The sequence below is a fragment of the Euprymna scolopes genome, chromosome 11 (genome assembly GCF_053919585.1).
Source record: "Euprymna scolopes isolate OS-2025 chromosome 11, ASM5391958v1, whole genome shotgun sequence".
NCBI lineage: Eukaryota > Metazoa > Mollusca > Cephalopoda > Sepiida > Sepiolidae > Euprymna > Euprymna scolopes.
The window spans coordinates 145,062,830-145,083,962 of NC_136492.1; the positions used below are offsets into that span (position 1 = coordinate 145,062,830).

The 21,133-nt window shown below is 33.6% G+C and overlaps 1 protein-coding gene across 1 annotated transcript in view; it reads right to left on the minus strand.

Annotated features, from left to right (window-relative positions):
* Positions 1-18,256, minus strand: part of LOC145288100 (sodium/potassium-transporting ATPase subunit beta-like) — a 249,869-nt gene extending 231,613 nt beyond the window's left edge. The window contains exon 1 of the mRNA XM_080136158.1: positions 16,987-18,256. Within this exon, the coding sequence (XP_079992284.1) occupies positions 16,987-17,221 (235 nt within the window). The 5' untranslated portion in view covers positions 17,222-18,256. The remainder of the gene's footprint in view (positions 1-16,986) is intronic.
* Positions 18,257-21,133: the final 2,877 nt, after the last annotated feature.

Sequence of the window (21,133 nt, forward strand, 5' to 3'; positions counted from 1 at the left end):
CAATATATGCCATTAATGCCAGAGCAGTAGCTGTCATTCAATATACTGCTGGCATACTTGACTGGAAGCTAGATGAATTGAAATGATTGGACACAAAACATGTAAAATGCTTACAATTTATGGGGCTTTGCTAAGAAAAGGGGATGTAGATCGATTATATCTACCTAGAAAGGAAGGTGGTCGAGGCTTACTTAGTGTTGAAGATGTTGTAAATATGGAAGAAGAAAATCTAACTAAATTTATTTCTGAAAGCCATGAAATTCTTCTACAGTGAGAACAGAAAAAATATTAAGATCTCCCATGTAGAAGAGTCAGAGATTACAAGAGATAGGGGAAAATTATTTGGAAAGAAACTACACAGTGTATTCTTTAAGAATATTGGATTTAGAGATAACAACCGCTGGAATTGGTTGGTCAGGGAGATCTTAAAAGATCTACTGAGAGCACATTAATGGCAGCCCAGGAACAAGCCACTCGCAGAATCACCAACGTGCAGAATGTGTAATGAAAGGGAAGAAATATTAGCGCATATTGTATTAGAATGTCTTAGGCTAGTTCAATATCAATATAATAAATGGAGACATGACAAAGTCGCTCAGGTCCTACACTGGAATATATGCAAACTCTATGCATTAGACCACAATGGGAAGTGGTATGAGCATAAATGAGAAGTGGTGCAGGAAAACGATAATGTCACACTTCTTTGCGATATGTGCATACAGACTGATAAGGTCCTTGAACACTTCAGATCTGATATAATTTTACTTAATAAAAACAAGAGAACTTGCTCAATTATTGATGTAAGCTGTCCTTTCGATACCAGAGTGCGAGAGAAAGAACAAAAAAAAAAAATAAATAAATACGAAGATCTAAAATGGGAATTAGTTAAACTCTGGAAATGTAAAGAAGTCAAGGTGATTCCCATTGTAATTGAAAAGCTTGGGATCATAAAAAAAGCAACCATAAAAGGCTTAATCAGATTGCCAAGACTATTTCTTTTCCAATTTTGCAAAGGGCTTGCCTGTTAAGAATGGCGATAGTGTTAATACAGCTTGAATGTCTAAAATCCAAGGAATTGAGCTGATGTTCAAGAAAAAAAAAATCCAACAAAAAACATTCAAAGGTTGAGAATACTATGGAATAATAATTATAATAATAATAATAATAATTATAATAATAACAATAATAATAATAACTAAACTTGCCAGAGGACTGAAAAGAATATATTAGGTTAAGAAGAAAGTTCTTGCGGAATTTTTTATTTTGATTTCAAACAATGCATTTTCAAATAAGTTTTAATTATAATACCTTTACTTTATATATCATTTTAAAGAGCGTTTTTCACTCTATCTAATCGTTTAAATTATAATCCTTTAAAACAATTATGTTTTCTTTTCAGAATGTTGAATACAAGATGGAAAAAAAAATTTTTGCACAATTTTCTTATTTCAATTCAAGCTAGGTCGAAAAGCTGTTGAGAAACAGCTCGCGATAACAATAAAGTGTTTGGTCTAGGAACCACTACTGAATACACAGCACAATGGTGGCTTGAGAAATTTTGTGGTGGGGATGAATCCTGAAGATGATGAGCATAGTAGTCGGCCATATGATCAATTAAGAGCCTTAATCAAAGCCCATCCATGCACAACTGTTCGAGAACTTGCTTCTGAATTAGGCGTAAAGTATACAACGATTTCCAATCACTTGAAAGAGATTGAAAAAACAAAAAAAAAATGATAAATGGGTGCCTCATGAATTGAATGACAACTAAAAAAATGCTGTTATGAAGTCTCAGCATCCCTTCTTTTATGCAGCAAGAATGACCCGTTTCTCGACTGGGTTGTGACATGAAGAAAAGTGGGTTCTTTATGACAACTGGTGACACTAAGTGCAGTGGTTAGACACTAATGAAGCTACACAACACTTCCTGAAGCCAGAGTTGCACCAAGAAAAGGTCATTCTAGCTGTTTGTGGTCTGTGACTGGTTTCATCCATTACAGTTTTTGAATGCAGGCGAAACCATTACGGCAGAGAAGTACTATCAACAAATGAATGAAATGAATCAGAAACTTCGACAACAACACCCAGCATTAGTCAACAGAAAAACCCAATTCTCCTGCACGATAATGCCTGATCACACGTTGCTAAATCGACCCTACAGAAGTTGAATTGGGCTACGAAACTGCCTCAACCACCATACTCTCCAGACCTCTCACCTGCTGACTACTACTTTTTCAAGCATCTCGACAATTTTCTGCATGAGAAGTGCTTAAGAAACCTAAGTGATATGAAAGACACCTTCAGTGACTTCATTGCCATCAGAATGCAAGACTTTTACGTTATTGGCATAAATAAACTTGTTTTTCGTTGGCAAAAGTGTGTTAATTCTGATGGTGCTTATTTCGACCAATACATTTTTGTTTGTGCCGAGATATGTTCACCTGAATTTAAAAGTTAAAATCTGCAAAAACTTTCTTGTCAATCTGATAGAAACATGACGAAAGTGAAGATAATACCAATAATAGTAGGAGCACTAGGAACAGTTCTTAAAAACATGGAAAAAACTAGAATCAAGAGGAAAACTATAAAATAAACTTCAATACTGAAAGCATTTGAAATTTTAAGGAAAATCCTCGAATGCAGAAACCAATCTGCATAAGCTATAAATGCTAACCAGCTACATGGAAATTGCAACAGAAGTAAAACAAAAAAATACATTTGTGTTGAACAAAGATGGCGGTTTAGTTCAGATCAGTAACCAAGATGGCGACCAAGAATCAAATGCGGTCCATCGCGTAGTTAACCTCTTAAGTTCTGAGATATTATGTCGAACAAAGATGGCGGCGTAGTTCAGATCAGTAACCAAGATGGCGGCGTAGTTCAGATCAGTAACCAAGATGGCGGCGAAGAATTAAATGCGGTCCGTGACGTAGCAAATGGCGAACTGATTGAATCCAGTATAATATTACAAGCACAAACAGTATTGCAAACATGAAAATCATAAAATCCTCTATGACATGAAGATACATGCAAACAAAAATGCATCCAAGCAAGAAGACTTGACATGATGATAGTCAAGAAGGAAATCGTAGATTTTGTTGTTCTAACACTTCATAGAGTGAAGATGAAGAAGGCAGAAAAAAACAAACAAACAAAAAAAACAAACAAAGCAAATATAGAGAACTTGGCAGAAAACTGAAAGGAACATGGAACATGAAAAAAGTCAAGATAATACCAATAAATATAGGAGGTCTATGAACAATTCCATGTCGAGTCATAAGAAATTTAAAGTTTGGTATCTGGAGGTGCATTAATTCATTGGGAAAGATGCAAACCTAATCTTAGTTAAAACTTGCACCTAGGAGAAGATAACTCTGATGATGTTAGCAGCAGGATGGATGGCTATGGAGGAGGATGAATCTCTAGCAGATCAACAATTCTATGGTATTAAGAGTTTGTATTTATTTGCTTCCCCACTGAACAAATTAGGCACAAGGTCGTTTTTAATGTGGAGAGAGGGAGAAGGGGGTACCAACTCCCCCAAGGGCGAACTGGATAGTGACAATTGGTTTCCCTTACATTGACCAATGGTCTGATATGTGGGGGCAACCCCACATATGGTCTTTGATTGCAGAACAGATACTACACTTTAAACTTTGATTTTGGCCTGAAAACCATGCAATCCCTCATGGTATTAAGAGTTATGTAATTCGATTGCAGCTATGCGGATGATCTAAAGATAACAGATAGGTGCAAACAGGCGGGTCAGATACCACTGCGCTGGGAAGGTAATGGCAACCTACCCCACGTATTCTGCCAAGTTCAAAATCATGTGATGTCTTCAGGGGAATTGGATCAACAATGGACCGAAACCCATGAAAAACACTAACCATGATTTCGTCTACGGCATGAACATGCCATATTACAGGAAGATGATGAACAGTTATGACAAACCCTGGGGGAAAAATAGTCTTTCAAATTCCAGAGAAAACCAGTGAGTGTTGTTAACCAGAAATCAATGGTAAATGGATGTTGCTATAACACAGAATAATTTGCAAAATTAATTGAAACAGGTGAAGAGTGCTGTAAATTTGAGGGAAATTGTTGTCCCTCACATCCCAAAGGAACACAACTGGTTATTGTTAGTGAGCAATCATTAATAACTCATATGAAAACTCCTAGTGAGTAAAATGATAATGATAATACCAATACTTATAGGAGTACTAGGAACAATTCTGAAAAAATAAAAAAACTGGAAAAAGACTAGGAGAAATTGGAATCAAAATGAAGATTGAAACTTTACAATGGACAGCGCTAATGAAAACAGTCTAATTATTAAGGAAAATATTTGAGTGCAGAAACCACTCTACATAAAACTACGAACACTAACCAGCCAGAGAAAAACTTGACATATAAAGAACACACAATCCTAAGGGAACTGAAACATTAAAATATCTCATAAAGGGATAGCCCAAGCGCCTCAATTAGTACAATGCAAAATGATAAAGGATCAAGGAGAATAATGAAACAGAGGATGGATAGAACCAACCAGACCTCCATTGGAAAGATGCAGAGACCACTGATACGTTCAGAAGTCTAATTGCCACTCGAATCAAGGAAAACCAATAGTTGTTTCCAATAAGAGATTAGATTAAATGGCTGTTGCGATAACGCGAAATGATTTTATGGGAAATCTATTGTAATAATTTATTTATTAACACAAAAACTAATTTCACAATGAGACGATTCCAATATGTTTCCCGATTCCGATACTTTAAAATATTTAGTCATAGAGATGTTGCGTTTTTTTTTTTTACTTTCAGAATCATGTAAAAATCCATATAATATGTACATACAGTTTTTTGCAAACGTAAAAATACACTTGTGGGAGATGATACTGAAATTTTAGTTTTATTAGTAGTTTAAAAAAAATATATCATTGAAAAATGAATGGAAAATTAAATTTTCTTCTTCTTCTTCTTCTTCTTCTTCTTCTTCTTCTTCTTCTTCTACAACAACAACTACTACTACTACTACTACTACTACTACTACTACTACGAATAATAATAAGAAGAAGCCCCCCCCCCAAAGAAAACAAAATCAAAAATAAGCAAACAAACCAAAAACAATCGGTTTTTGCATCGAAAAATAAGCACCAATGTTCCGATTATGATATCTGCGTCCCTACCGGGGAATACCGACAGGGCTGTGGCTGTCGAGACAGTTTTTTGCAGGTCAGAATGCTCTTCCTCAAGGGCACTATCTCTTTAATCAAATTTCCCTGATCCTTATGTCACCTCTATCCGCTGTTGGGGAGAGGGAGGGAAATAATTAAGGTGCAATTACACGATTAAACAACAAATCTCATTTATTTTTCCGATAATAGTTTGGGGCAAAGGATAAAAATTGACTCGCCCCAAAATAAGTCTCAATGATTTCTCGGCGTAATCGCTGCTGTTGATGATGATGATGATGATGACGATGGCGACGACGACGATGACACACACCTGTTGTTGAGAGTGGGGGGCGGGGGGTCCGTTCGTGCCATATGTAAAGTGTACACGATTTAGCCAGCTAGAAATATCGCGTCCAATACGAAATGATGATGTAAATATTTATTTTTAAAACATTCCTGCAGCTAAAATCGGAGGAATAGCCCGTCATCGCGAATCAGTGTTTTCGTATTGTGTGCAACACAGAAATAGTTTTACTAGTAAAACTATTTCTGTGTAAAATAATGACAAAGAGTAATCATCACGAGTTGGCCAGGCATGATGCAATGGGTTTGGGTTGCTCATATCTTTAAACGTAAAAGAAGAACGCAACACTTATTTAAAGAAATACATAACACATTCAGAAAATAAATAAGTTGTATAATCTGAAATTTATTTGATTTATTTCATATTGTCATTTCATCCGAAACAAGGCATAGAGCCACCACTGCCACCACTTAGTTGCGAGGGGCTTCTATTTGGGACCAGATTTGCAGGGATACTATTTATGGAATTGGGTAGCGAGATGTCTGTTCACATTACACTGGAATTTCTGCATGTCAGTTAAGTCATGAAAGCGGGGACCCGGGAGGGAATTCCAAAGTGCAACAGTCTGAGGAAAAAAGCTATTCGAGTAGAAAACTTTACAGCATCAAGGGATCTCTACAGTGTAGGGGTGGGATTTGGCTGCTTGTCGGGTTTGTCGGGAGTATTGTCGTCGAGGGGGTCCTAGTGCTCGGAGTTCGTCAGAGCACTTGTTATTGAAATACTTGTAAAACAGGCACAAAGATGCCACGCTTCGGTGATGGGACGGAGGTTGAAGAATACTCTCAGGTGTGAGTCGCCTTTTGGCACTGTAGAATTGCTGTTTCTCCTTGACTTTAGGAGCAAAATGTAATATATGTTCAGATATAACATTTCACCTTTTCTGTCCGCACTAAGTGAAAGAGAATTTCTTCTAGACTGAGGCAATTTAAATTTTTATCCCAATCCAGAGTCCGCCATTTTGAGCTGCGTTTACCTCCCATTGAAAGCCGATCTCTTTGTACAGTTTACTAACCATAGAAACAAACCAATTATTAACATGGGGTGTGGGACTTTGTTAACTATTCTGTACTTTCACCTAACAATTTCAACATAAGATATCGTAAAAATTGAATTCAACATGAAAATTCTGCGATCCGAAAACTGCATTAGCATAAAAATCGACCTTACATCTAACTTTGCCCTCGAGTGGAAGCAAATGCTTAGGGACTAAGACAGGCAGCGCCGAAGAATCCAGAGTAACTGTTATATTGATAACACTACGTGATCACTTTTGGCTAGGAACAAAGTGTAGTATCTGTTCCGATGCTATAGTTCACCTTTTCTGTGTTCGGTCACTGGAGGAGAAATCCTTCATGATTGAGACAATTTTAATTTTTGTTCCTATCTAGAGTGCCCCTGTTTGGGGAACTGGATTTTCACCACATTAAAAACCGACTTTGTGTCTGCCCTCATGGGGAGGCAAGTAAATAGGAACATTATGTGATCACTTCTCTTATGTGTGTGTGTGTGTTTCTCGTGTCAATGCAACTTAATTACACGTTTAATTATCATTTTCAAAATTCACTATTAAGCGAATATTTATTGAACTAAATACAATGTGAAAAAAAGAACTAAAAAAATTATTAAAAATGTAATTACGAAATAAAATCAACTAGAATGCATTTCGATTAACGTATAAACAAGTCATTGATTTAATCTTTTGTTAAGAGAAAAAAAAAGTGAATTATTTCATGAGTCTACTGAAATGTGAAAGGAATTCGTAAGCATTTAAACTGTCGAATAGAAATTCATTTAAAATTGGTTTAGAATCCTCATGTATTGAGTGAAAGTTTGGTAAGTTGTACATATCCAATAATTTTATATTTAGAATTTTTTTTGATTTCTGTCTATCTATCTATCTATCTATCTATCTATCTATCTATCTATCTATCTATCTCTGTCTGTCTGTCTGTCTGTCTGCTTGTCTGCCTGCCTGTCTGCCTGTCTGTCTGTCTGTCTGTCTGTCTCTCTCTCTCTCTCTCTATATATATATATATATATATATATATATATATATATTATATATATATTGAAAACAAATTTCAAGTTTACTAATTAAATATAAACATTAGTACTAATATTATTATAACAATCCTGACCAAATGAAAAAGCTCAATATTCGAGATAGAGCATTAAAGGAATTCAATAAAAACTCTAAATTAGGAATTACAATTTATTACTCGACAAGGAATTTGATAAAGAATAATTTTTAAGTTTTAAAAAGTTTTTATTCCTTGTCAAATAATAAACTATTGTGATTTCTAATTTAAAGAGTTTATATTGAATTCTTCACACACACACACACACACACACACACACACACACACACACACACACACACACACACACACACACACACACATTTATATACCCAAGAGAATTGGATTTGTATACATACCTCTCCATAAATATATATATAAGAATATATATATAAGAAGAAGTAGTTAATAAACATGTTAAAAACACTTTGAAAAAAGTTAAAAACATATTTAATTTTAAAAAGGAAGTAAAAAATAAGTATATATATATATATATATATATATATATATATAAAATAAAAATCCATTCACGTGTAATTACTTTTTTCTTCACCATATTCCTTCTGCTTCACTTTTTGTTATCAAGTAAGATCTTTGACTTACTTGCACTTTCATCAAATACTTTTGTATGCAAAATCCGATCCTGCATTTTACTAATTCCTACCCTCTGATGAGAAGGAAAGTATTTCTTCGAAACTCCGCGGATTAAGGACTATCCACTTATCAAGTGTTTCCTTTTCAGATTAAATATGTTTTTAACTCTTTTTCAAAGTGTTTTTTAACATGTTTTATTAACTGTTTGCTCGTATATATATATAAATATATATATATATATATATATATATATATATATATATATATATATATATATATGAACAAATGATTAATAAAACATGCTAAAAGACATCTTGAAAAAGAGTTAAAAACATATTTAATTTTAAAAAAGGAAACACAAGATAAGTGGATAGTCCTTAATCCGCGGAGTTTCGAAGAAATACTCTCCTTCTCATCAGATGGCAGGAATTAGCAAAATGCAGGATCGGATTTTGCATATAAAAGTATTTAATGAAACTACAAGTAAGTCACAGGTCTTACTTGGTTAAAAAAAAGGGTGAGGTAAGGGGAACAGGAGGCAAAAACCAAGTAAGATCTGTGACTTACTGATGAGAAGGAGAGTGTCTCTGATGAGAAGGAGAGTATTTCTTTGAAACTCCGCGGATTAAGGACTATCCACTTATCTTGTGTTTCCTTTCTTAAAATTAAATATGTTTTTAACTCTTTTTCAAGATGTCTTTTAACATGTTTTATTAATCATTTGTTCATATTATAAGCTCTATTTCCTTTTCGGTTTTATTGAGCTTTTACATCTGGTTGAGTTTATTTTACTTGTAAATATTAACTTTTTAATATTTATAATATATTTTAAGTTTACCATTTTGATTACCTTGGTAAACTTATTGTAATTTTATTATATATATATATATATATATATATATATATATATATATATATATATATATATATGTGTGTGTGTGTGTGTGTGTGTGTGTGTGTCTGTGTGTGTGCGCGCACGTGTGTGTGTAGTATAATTTTATTTATGCAAACACGTTTGGCTACAAATGTGCATATATGCTTCAGTTGTGATTTCTTTCTAAAGAAGAGACGGGTGGCCTGCTGACGCTTAATTTCGAAAGAAATCACAGCTGAAACATGTAATGCACATATGTTCTTGTAGAGGGGTCGTGGCACACCGAGACAATGTAGCTAATAATATTTGTGAAAAGATATTTATACTATAATAAAGCTCTGCTTGTTATTGAGCACTATATATAAACAACGGGAGTTTTTCATTGGATTAACAGCTAAAAACCTACAGCAACGAGCAACGATACCATAAAAATTTAACACAACATGCTATTAAAGAATCTGTAAAAAAAAAAAAATGAAATACAGAAAGGAAAAAACGAAAGAAAGAAAGACGTATATATATATATATATATATATATATATATATATATATATATGGTACTCCTTGGGCGCTGAGTTCCATGGCGACCGGAGAAAAATTTAATGGGTAAATGTTTACTTTAACTACAACCAATAAAATTTGATTTTTTCGGGGTCGCTGACAACGAATCTGATATTCAAACCCGTCGCAAATTTACCGTTTGCATGGTATTAACCCCTGAACCCTCGCACTACACCACCTGTCCCCCAGCCCCTCCACCGCCCAACCCCAACGTTAAACAGTTTCTTTCGATTTTCTTATGGGATGACCATCTTTAGCTAACTATTACGTGTAGTTATATTCATGTAGATATTCTACATGATTTAAACTTGTGTAATATTTGCGTAAAACGTTTATAGTAAACACGAACCTCTTTCTATATATATTTATGTATGCGAATATATATTTGTTTAAAAAATTTTGCCTACCAAACTCCTCGGTCAGTTTTGGGTTTACAGACATGAAACTTAATATGTAGGATATTCGAACACATGCGAAACTTTATACTTAGGTTTTAGCCGGGGAAAATCGGTGGAAAAGTGTGATAATAAAAAAAAATGAAGCTTGCCAGGTGCAGGTCGAACAACGGCATTACGAATACGCATGCGTAACGTAATAGCTATTGGTTCATGTTTTAATTTTTAGCCTTCCAGCAAACATTTTTTTTCATAGCTCAGGCATTAACGTCAAAGGAAAAAGTGAATCATAATCTAAACGTTTTGGTTTCGATTCTCGGTGGGTACGTAAGCACGAACACTAGTGTCTGTCGGTTTAAAATGTAAACTTTAAATGAATAATTATTATTTAATTATAATCATCAAGCCTCGTTAAGAATGCTCAAGAATGGGTAATGACTGCGGAGTTATAACAAAGGCAGTCAACTAACGTCTATACAATGTTCATGACTTTTGCTCGTGTGAACACTCTAGATTGTCCTTGTATTCGCCTGAATTCGGCGTTTAATAGTTCTTTGTACTCTTCATACCCCGGGGCAATTGGTGGCCCTGGGTTAAAGGCTCAGCAAATGGAGCAAAAGGTGACTTCGTGGCTGGGTTCGAATCTCATAACCGACAAGAATTGTCACCTTACAATGATGATTGCGTAAGCATGAAACACTAGTGTCTGCAGGTATAAATTAATGAGAGAGAGAGAGAGAGAGAGAGAGAGAGAGAGAGAGAGATTCCACTTTTACAAGAAAATCGAAGGAATGTCCAATCTATTAAAAATCTAACAAAAAAGTTGCTCTCCCGTTTCGCTCTTCATCTTTAAAAAAAAAAAAAAAAAGAAAAGAATCGCAAGTAATAAAAATACAGTGGGTGAGTGGGGGTGGGGAAGTATATCCCAAACAATAAAATTAAAAAAAAATAATACGAATTGGATATTCACCGATATCACAGATTTTTCTCGCCAAAAAAAAAAAAGGAATCACATGATGACGCCATTGGAAATAAATAAACAGTTGCGCCCGTAAAGCGGGGGATGGGGGGGTAGAAAGAAAGACCGGAATAATAATAATAACAACGAAAATAAGTGATTTATTTATTTTTTTAAATCTTTTTTATATATATATATATATAAAGTAAAATAGAATTTGTATTAATATGCGATTAAATATGTGAAGAATTTGGTGTCGGGTTAAAAAATGTCGATGACGGTGTTTTGAAATATTGATGCAAATTGAATCATCGCACCTAACGTAAAGAAAAAAAGGACACGCCACCTCAAATCAATAAAGGAAGGACACCCCACCTCAATCTTAGAGAACTATACAAAAGAGAACAGACAGCTTTTTTTAGATCCATAAATAATGAATGACAATCTGAACGAAAAAAAGAAGAAACCGGGAAATTCCGGGAAAGAAAGAAGAAGGAAAAAAAGGCTTCCTTATCGATATGAAAAACACGAAAAAATTATCACACACCGACAAACCTAAACGTATTTGATTCGTTTTTCGTTATTATTATATGAACAAACAAACAAACAAACAAAACTATATATATATATATATATATATATATATATATATATATATATATATATATATATATATATATATATTATGCCATGACCTAGAGTTTTTTTTCTTCTTAAATCTGCCCTTAACTTTTCCTTATTGCTATGATGATATAATAAAGTTATATATAATTTTTATTCTTCATCTTTCATTTAATATATATATATATATATATATATATATATATATATATATATATATATATATATATATATATATATATATATATATATACTTTATCTTTCATTTAATATATATATATATACATTAAATATATATATGTTTCATCTTTCATTTAATAATTTTTAATTATTATAGTAAAAAAATAAATATATATATATATATATATTAAATGGAAGATGAAGAATAAAAATTATATATAACTTTATTAAGGAAAAGTTAAGGGCAGATTTAAGAAGAAAAAACTCTTTAAGTCATGGCATAATATATATATATATATATATATATATATATATATATATATATATATATATATATATATATATATATTCATTCCTAGCGTTCTTTTAATTATTGAATAAAAAAAAGTAAAAAGCAAAAAAAAAAAAAAAAAAAAAATACCAAACAAAAATCTGAAACACGAATTTAGTAATTTCAAAACTTCTTGGTTACGGGTTTGAGTTGTTTGTTCTGCTCGGTGCTCAGGAGTTCATCCTCCCATGCATTATCTCCTCCTTTCCCGAGCAGTGAGGGTGGAGGTTACCATCCTAACCTTCCTTGTTAGGAAGGAAAGGGTGATTTATCACAGCTAATGGTGAATTCCAACGGGTTTGATTCAGGTTATTTTACAAGGTGTATTGCTTTACTGGCTTTGGGTGTCCGCCTGGTTCTCCTATCCCAACTTAAGCATCAAAAGTCGATAGTGTGTCACACTTGAATCTTCATGGAGAAATTGTGGAAAACAGTAGCATTTTAAAACTATAACCGGCGAAAGTAATTCATTTTAGAAAGGAAACTCAAACTTTTTGGGGAGTTTTGATTTCTTCTATGTAAAATCTAGATGTTTGAGATTAAAAAATAAAAAATAACTAGACGTTAAATTTGTAGATAAACAGTAAACACCCTCTCGAACCATGAAAAATGAAATTCCCATTTTTACGTGATTGGATGTGAACAGTGAAAAACTTGGCGTGAAAAAACAAAAAATACAAACAAAACTAAAATTAAAAAAAAAAAAAAAGTTTAGAAAGTTTTTAACCAGGGCTCTTTAGCCCTCGGTCTCAAATCAACAAAAATTATACCATCCTTGCAATAACGTTTCCTGTTGATTGGATGTAAAAGTTTGTCCTTTGTAGTTCTTGGTGGTCCACTGGTCCACTCTCTCAGGCTTTGCCTTTTCTCTTTCAGAAAGAATTAGTTTATTGCTAATCGCCAAATCCGCCTCTTCCGGGGAATACTGACGGGTCTGTCCAGGCATCTTTTGCAAGGTCAGAGGTTCCCTCCTCTGATGCGATGCGCTGATTTTTCAATCCCACTTGTCTCACATTTCTCACGGTGGGATAGAAATAAATACCATTAATACTATTTACAAATGATTAATTTTTTATGATAAGGACTATTTCTTTGAAAATCCAGGGATTAAATAGGTTTTTGGGGTTTATATTACTGTACACATAGATTCGAAAACGTTGTCAAAAACAAATATATAACAAATAAATGTTATCAAAGGCAAGATAAGTTAATTTTCTACCTAACTGGATATGTTTTAGTGTTTTTATTTAATTTAACATGTTTATTCAGCTAAAAAAACATACAGTGTTTACCGATGTAGTGTAAAATTTAAAATGGCGCCCGACTCTCTCTTTGACACCGTAAGTTTGGGAAAAGGAGTTAAAAATAAAAATCTAAACAAAATACTGTTATAAACTCGCTCAATATGTGTTATCGTGACATATGCTCACATATATTCGGTGGATTTTTAACAGTATTTTATCTAGTAATCTTTGTTGTAATATTTGAATATAATAAACTTGCAAAGTATGTAACTGCCTTTGTTTTATTATTTTCCCATGAACTGGATTTCTAGAGTTTCATTGAAACTGTAGGCATCGATGGATCATTGGACTAATGTTAATATTATTTAAAAAAAAAAAAATCTATGCTCTTACATATGTAATTGAACACTCTGACCATTTTTCCATACAAAAACAACACACGAATCAGTTCATTTTTTTTACTATCCTATTCATCGTTTTCAGCAAAAATAAAAATGAGATTCCAACTTTTCTAGACGACTGCACATAACAGCATGAAAATATATTCGCAAAAAAGAATAAAAAACAAAACAATTTCAATTTAAGACTTATATATATTTTACAGTTACATATAAATTTAGCGTAAAATAAGCACCCAGCAAGTGACAAGAGAGGCAGGTAACCAATTAAAAAAATAACAAGTGGATTAATTAAGCACATGTATATTTTTTTTGGGGGGGGGGTGGAAGGAAAATAATTGTGATAAGAAAGTACTGAAGTTTTGGAGGATGGTATTTTTTCTGCGATAAAATTAAGTGTGAAAACAATATTTAGTGTTGGTGCTAATTTCGAATAGGCACCCATAGATTGGCAATCATGACTTGATCAGTACGGACTACGTATGGAGAAAGTTTAAGCAGTTCCGACTTTTACCGAATCGAAAGGTAACTGATTTATAAAAAATAGTTTCATTTCAGCAGACGACAAATTTTAATTTTTATTTTAAAGAAAAACTTTACTTGTTTTACATGAGACTAAACAACACTTTCTTTGCTTTCTGAATGTTTTTGATCTCGCCATAATTTGCTCAACATTACCGCATGACAGAATACCCAAATGAACCCAGAGCACACTCGTTTGCACAGAAAATAGAAACTAGTAAACGAGCCGAGCTCATTAACGCTCTCACATTAATTGTATTGCTTTTACGGGCAATGCGTTGCAGTTGCACTCCTTAAACAGAACAAAAACTGATTTCATTAAATTAAAAGTAAAACAAACACTAAAACATGCCCCCCCCAAAAAAAAACAGAACTTTTTTTATTAACATAAAGAAGGGAAAATAATAATTAGCGTAATCAGTGCAAAAACAACAAAAAAAAAAACCATAACACACTTTGCATTAAATAACTTGAAAAAAAAAAAACCCAAACAAACAAATAAAAAACGAACTTTTTTTTTTTTAAATAATACGCAAAAAAAACAACAAAAATCAACATCTTTAGTTAAATAAATTCTCCCCATCCCAAATACACCCCCCAACCTCCCTCTCTCTCCAAATTACTCTGAATAGATTTTTGGCCAGAAACTTAGTTAACCCACATCTCTCTCCATCTTACACACCACTCTCTCTAAAAAAAACAAAAAAAACAAACAAACAAAAAAACAAAATCAAAAACAGAACACAAAAATCACCCCTATATTTTACCGCTTACTGGTTCGGAAGTGAGTGCTCATTTTACGTTCCATTGGGTTTGTATTACTGTACACATAGATTCGAAAAAGTTGTCAAAAAACAAACAAATATATATAACAAATAAATGTTATCAAAAGAAAGATAAGTTACTTTTCTCCCTAACTGGATAATTTTCTAGTGTTTTTATTTAATGTAACATGTTTATTTAGCTCGAAAAACATACAGTGTTTACCGATGTATTGGAAAATTTAAAATGGCGTCTGGACACGGTAAGTTTGGGAAAAGGAGTTATAAATAAAAAACTAGACAAATACTGTTAGAAACTCGCTTAATATATGTTACCGCAACATAGGCTGACATATATTCGGTGGGGTTTTAACAGTATTTTGCACATTTTTTTATTTTTAACTCCTTTTCCCAAACTTACCGTGTGAAAGAGAGAGTTGGGCGCCATTTTAAATTTTCCAATACATCGGTAAACACTATATGTTTTTCGAGCTGAATAAACATGTTACATTAAATAAAAAAAAAAAAACAAAAAACATATCCAGTTAGGTAGAATAGTAACTTATCTTGCCTTTGGTAACATTTATTTGTCATATATTTGTTTTTTGACAACTTTTTCGAATCTATGTGTACAGTAATACAAACCCTGTTCCATTTATATGGGAAAGTGATTCCCACACTAAGATTTAAAATATTTATTATTTAAAAAGAAATTCTTTATGCAAATAATTTTTCAGTTTATTTACATGTAATCACCTAAAAAGACATAGAATATCATTTTCATTTATTGCTAAAATACGTGTTCGAATAATGTGACCGGTAATGTAGTTATTTTATTTGCCCCCCCCCCCCTAGACGGTTAGACAAAAGGTCAAGTATGGGTTTGATGAAAGTATTTCTGTGGAACGACCTGGATTTGAACCTGGAACACCCAGGTTTTCAGTTTGTGTCGTTAACCCCCACGATCACCGAGCCGGCGAGCCACACTGATAATTCTTGGTTAAGATGAAACATATATGGATAAAATGTGGATATTCATATATATATATATATATATATATATATATATATATATATATATATATATATATGGAAAGTAAGATACAAATAAACGTTTGTGTTCTATTTTACGAAAGAATTCATCAGGCCAACTACGAATTCCTGCGTGGAATTAACATTAAACACATATTTTTAATAAAACATGTTAAAATAAAGTTTTTTCTCATCTTAAAGAAGGTGAGAAATTAAAAAAATATATATGTAAATCAAAAATCAAGAGAGAAACGAATCATCGTGATTCCTTTCTGTCGCTTTTTTTTCGCACGGCCTTATGTTGTCACGTACCCTTAAATCCTCGTGCAACAGCCGACGTATACACACACATACCTGTGCTCGATGGTGCACGCACAACAACACGCTAAAGTACACTAATATAAGTACACAGCACGACGACCTGTCTTATTTCTTCGAGGCGTGCATACGCAACGTGCGTAATGAGCATCAGGAGTTAAGGGTGGTTGCTACCCGGTTAAATCACCCCAGTTACCCGAACGTATCGCTTCTTCTCTCTCTCTTTCTTCTGTTCAGCTTTTCTGCGACGAGGCACAACTTTTTGCGATTTGCGAGGAAGTTCGGTTTATTAATAACTCATGCGATGATGTCATAGAATTAGTTTTTCTTCTTTTACAAGAGAAGGTAGGAGGACAGAAGAGTAGGAGGAGACGGAAAGGGGGATATACCCTGCATCTGACCATTTTCAAGAATAACAGGTGTACTTTTTTGAAAAAAAAGAAAAGAAAGATGTTTGCACTTTCGATTTAACAATAACAATACTATAAATACCAGAAAGGAACCAAAATGTACCCCCATCCTCATCGCTCCCCACCCTCAAAACCCATGAAAAAGAAAAATGAAAGAATTCCAACTTACCAAAAGCGCCGTGGTTTGACTTGGTACCAAAATACCAACCAATTACGGCCGCCACGGCCAGTAAAATGATACACAATCGTTTAATACAAACGACTAACAATTTACGACATCTTGGACTTGTAAGGGTGGCCCGTAGTTTATGGCCGCTGCCGCTATGACTGATCCCATCCATGGGGAGAAGGGCCGCGTTATTAGCCCCTAATTTGAGATCTTGTTGCGAATCCCCGGTTTCCATAGTGTTGGATTTTATTTTACTCCCTGATTTCGTTTAATGAATTTAATAAAAGTGTTTTCCCCTATTATTTTTGTTTTTTTTTTGTGTTTAAGGAATGGGTGATGATTTTGAGTTTTTGTTTTGTTTTCGGGTGGCAATTTTAAAAAGAAGTCGAGGGTGACGTGATGAGAGACTGTTTTTATGTAAATATAAATCCAAACTAACCACCTGCTTGTTCAATTTTTTTTTTTTTTTTTTTTGCTATTGTGTAATCTGGAAGAAGGGATGGGTGAGGTTAAATCCTCTTTGTTTATTATTGATGATGATGACGATAGTGATGATCAATTATTTTTTTACTGGTGGTTGGCGATGATGATGATGGTGTTGGGGATGTCATCATTTTTTATGTTGTTGTTATTGTTGTTCTACTGATCCGTTGTTGTTGTTGTTGTTGTTGTTGTTGTTGGGGGATTTCTAACAACAACATTATTTACCCTTGCTTTTTGCCAGGCGTTGTTGTCAACAGTATAAAAAGGGGGCCGAAGAAGAAGGAAGGGGTTTTTCTTGTCATCGTTTTCGTCGTCGCCCGGCGTGGAATAGCTCAAAGGGTCGTCTTCTCCGTTTCCTCATTAACTTCATCAATTTCGTCGTCGTTTAAGTAATGAATGTACTAATAATAATGGTCGGCACATCGTTATTCCCCCCGTTTTCTTCTTTAACGAATAAAATAAATATTAGCAGCTGATGAAGATTAAGAATATGGAATAAACAGAAGGAAGAAGAGAGGAAGATGTATTTATAACAACAACAGCGAAATATTTGCGATGATGGAAGCTGCTTTTGTACCTGAACGAATTGAGATGAAGAGACGGTGGATGTGACGGGAAGGTGGAAGCTGGAAGTATCAACGTCGGCGATAAAATTGAGTGGCTTTAAAAAAAAGGCGACGAAACTGAAAGTAATACGCTGGGCAAAAGCACAAGACGCACCGAACAGAAGGAGGCGGAGAGCGAGAAGGATATGGGAGGGGTAAGGGGAAGATGAGGGTAAAGTAATGATTGGAACAGAGGAAGAGGAGGAGGAAGAGGAGGAGAGAGAGAGAGTAAAGAGAGATGACTGAATGGAACTACGCGAGGAGAGTTAAACACTAGTCAAACGAGAGAGAGAGAGAGAGAGAGAGAGAGAGAGAGAGAGAGAGAGAGAGAGAGAGAGAGAGAGAGAGCAAATAGATCCAGAGAGGGATGATGATGATGATAACAAACATACAAAAAGAAAACACTTCGAACCTCGACGACACGCACCTGTAGGTCCTATCACCCCTGTCATCGAATAACAACATTACCATTTCTCTCTCTCTCCCCCCTCCCTATATTCTCCTCTCTCTTTCTTTTTCAAAAGAGTGAGAGATTGTATTCCTCCTTTTTTCTTTTTATTCTTCTTCTGATGCCGTTTTACCGATTCCAATATGGCGCTCGCAGACGATTCCTACTTTTGGTGTGCTTTCACTTAGACAAAGAATTTCACCTCTCTTCTTTCACGACGACTACGGTGACCATCGCAACAACTGTTGCCAGCTGTTTTACGGTTTTTGGTTTGTTGTTTTTACAGGGTAAGGAATAGCGAGTGCCCAAAATATTAAACAAAAACTTCATATCAATTCGTCTTACGCAAAAATATGACTTTCTTTCCAATTTTTTTTAGTATTATTTAAAGTACTTTTACGTCCAATACGAATCGAATCGCCCCTATTTACTTCTCCCCACGAGAGCAGACACAGAGAAAATATCGCTTTTTAATATTGGGGTAACTCGAAACTTTGGATTAGGGGGGGAAAATTTACCTCAGTCAGTCTGGAAGGATTTTTTCTAACAGATAAAGAACAAAAAATATGAAGTGTAATATCAAAACAGCTACTACACTTTAAGCTTAACCTCCACTCAAACTTTTTAATAAGACATGTTAACTTTAAAACTGTTCACAAAACTAGATAATTATCGACACCATATTGTCACAATAATTGTTTTAGATCAGACCTCTTCCCTCCCCCAAAACAACAACAACAACAAAACAGTTTTGGTTTAATCATAAAAAATGCGAAGACATGGCAGATTTGTATCCTTGTTTGTTGGTTTTTATGGTGTGGAAAAATATTTACAAAATGAATTCTTACACAGATATCATTTATTACTCAAATAAAAATTTGCAAAAAAAAAAAAAAAAAAAAAGAAATAGAATAAAAAGAATATGTATATAAAAACAAAACAAAAAATAAACCCCACCCTTCCTCCCCTCTCAATATTCTTTTCTTTTTGGCAAATAATTAAAACGAAATGAATTAAATTAAAATCTCCACAAATTGTGCGTCGCGATACGAAAATGATCATGAAGTTCTCAGGTAAAAATCAGAGAAATGAAAGTTGAAGACGAACTATGAAAAAGAGGAGAAAAGCAACTGGTTTGCTTTAAGAATCACGTAAAAAGTTGGCGTCGTTCCTTCTTAACAGCTTTGAACTTAGAAATGCAAGAGTAGAGAGTAGTAGGGGGGGGAAAGAGGAGCGTGGAGAAGGGAGAGATGGAGAGAGAAAGAGAGAGAGAGAGAGAGAGAGAGAGAGAGAGAGAGAGAGAGAGAGAGAGAGAGACAAGGGGAAGAAGAATCAGCAGACTTGACTGTTCTTCGACTGCTGCTACAAGGCGCAAAAATATGGAGAAACCCACCCTTTCGTTTTTTTTCACTAAATTCTTCCTTCTTTCTTCTGTTTCCTTTCGATCTATTTTTAACACATTTAATTTACCTCGCAGCAAACGGAGAAGTGTTAGTGCTCAATATGGACAACATGGAAAATCACAGTTTTTATTTTTAATATTACAAATGTTTTCTTTTTTATAGGAAGAATGAAAGGACGCATAGTTTCTTATGTGAAATTTCTTCTTTTTAATTTTTTTAATTTTCGTTCGAACTTTTTCTACAAAAAGTGCTAAAATTGTTTGACCACTTCACTTCTCGTATGTCTCTCTCTCTATATATATATATAAGTCAACGTAACTTTGTTGATTACACATTGTATCAGATTATTTTTTTAATTAATTGAATACGTATTGAAAAAAAAAAATGAGATAATGGAAATAAATAAATAAAAACAAATAAAAAATCTGGCGGACCTGTACAAGAGTGCTCACGCTCACCTCATTAAAAATGCGTGTTTTGCACCTTTTACTTTTTTCACACGATTATCATAAATAACAGACTTAAATATCATATTAGCAGAAAAAAAGTTTGAAAAAAAAAAAAATTATGACTTAAGGGGGTTCACTTTGCCGTTATAACGTTCTACTTCATTGCTACCTGACTTACTGTCCATTTCTTTACCAACGTGTCACGTGATAACGAGAAAGTGAACCAAGTCATTAACTTTATTTATTTACGTTTGTCAATTTTTTTTCTGCTAATATGATTAGCAAATCTGTAATCTATAATAATCGTCATATTAATAAATACTTTAAAAAAAGGTGAAAACACGCATTTTAGGGTGGGCAGTCACTCTCGTTCAGGTCCGCCAAAAATCTATTTGCACAAACATAATTAGTTATAGAATCAAATCAACCAGAATGCATGTCGGTTTATTGATAAACAAGTCAGCTATGTATTTTCTTTGTTAATAGTTTAATAATATAAAAAAAGAGTGATTGCTTTGTCGTTAGATCCTTCAAAATTTAAAAGAATTTGAAAGCATTTAAGCTGTCAAATAAAAAGTCCTTTCATATATTTAAAGATTGAAAGTTGTATCAATTTTTTTACATTAAATAAATTCATAATTTTTACAAATAAAGATTAATTAATTATGGATTATCTTAATTACAAAATAAGTTAATATTAGTTCGATTCAATTGACAATTTAATGACAAAACGATGACGTAATAAATTAAATTTAACTT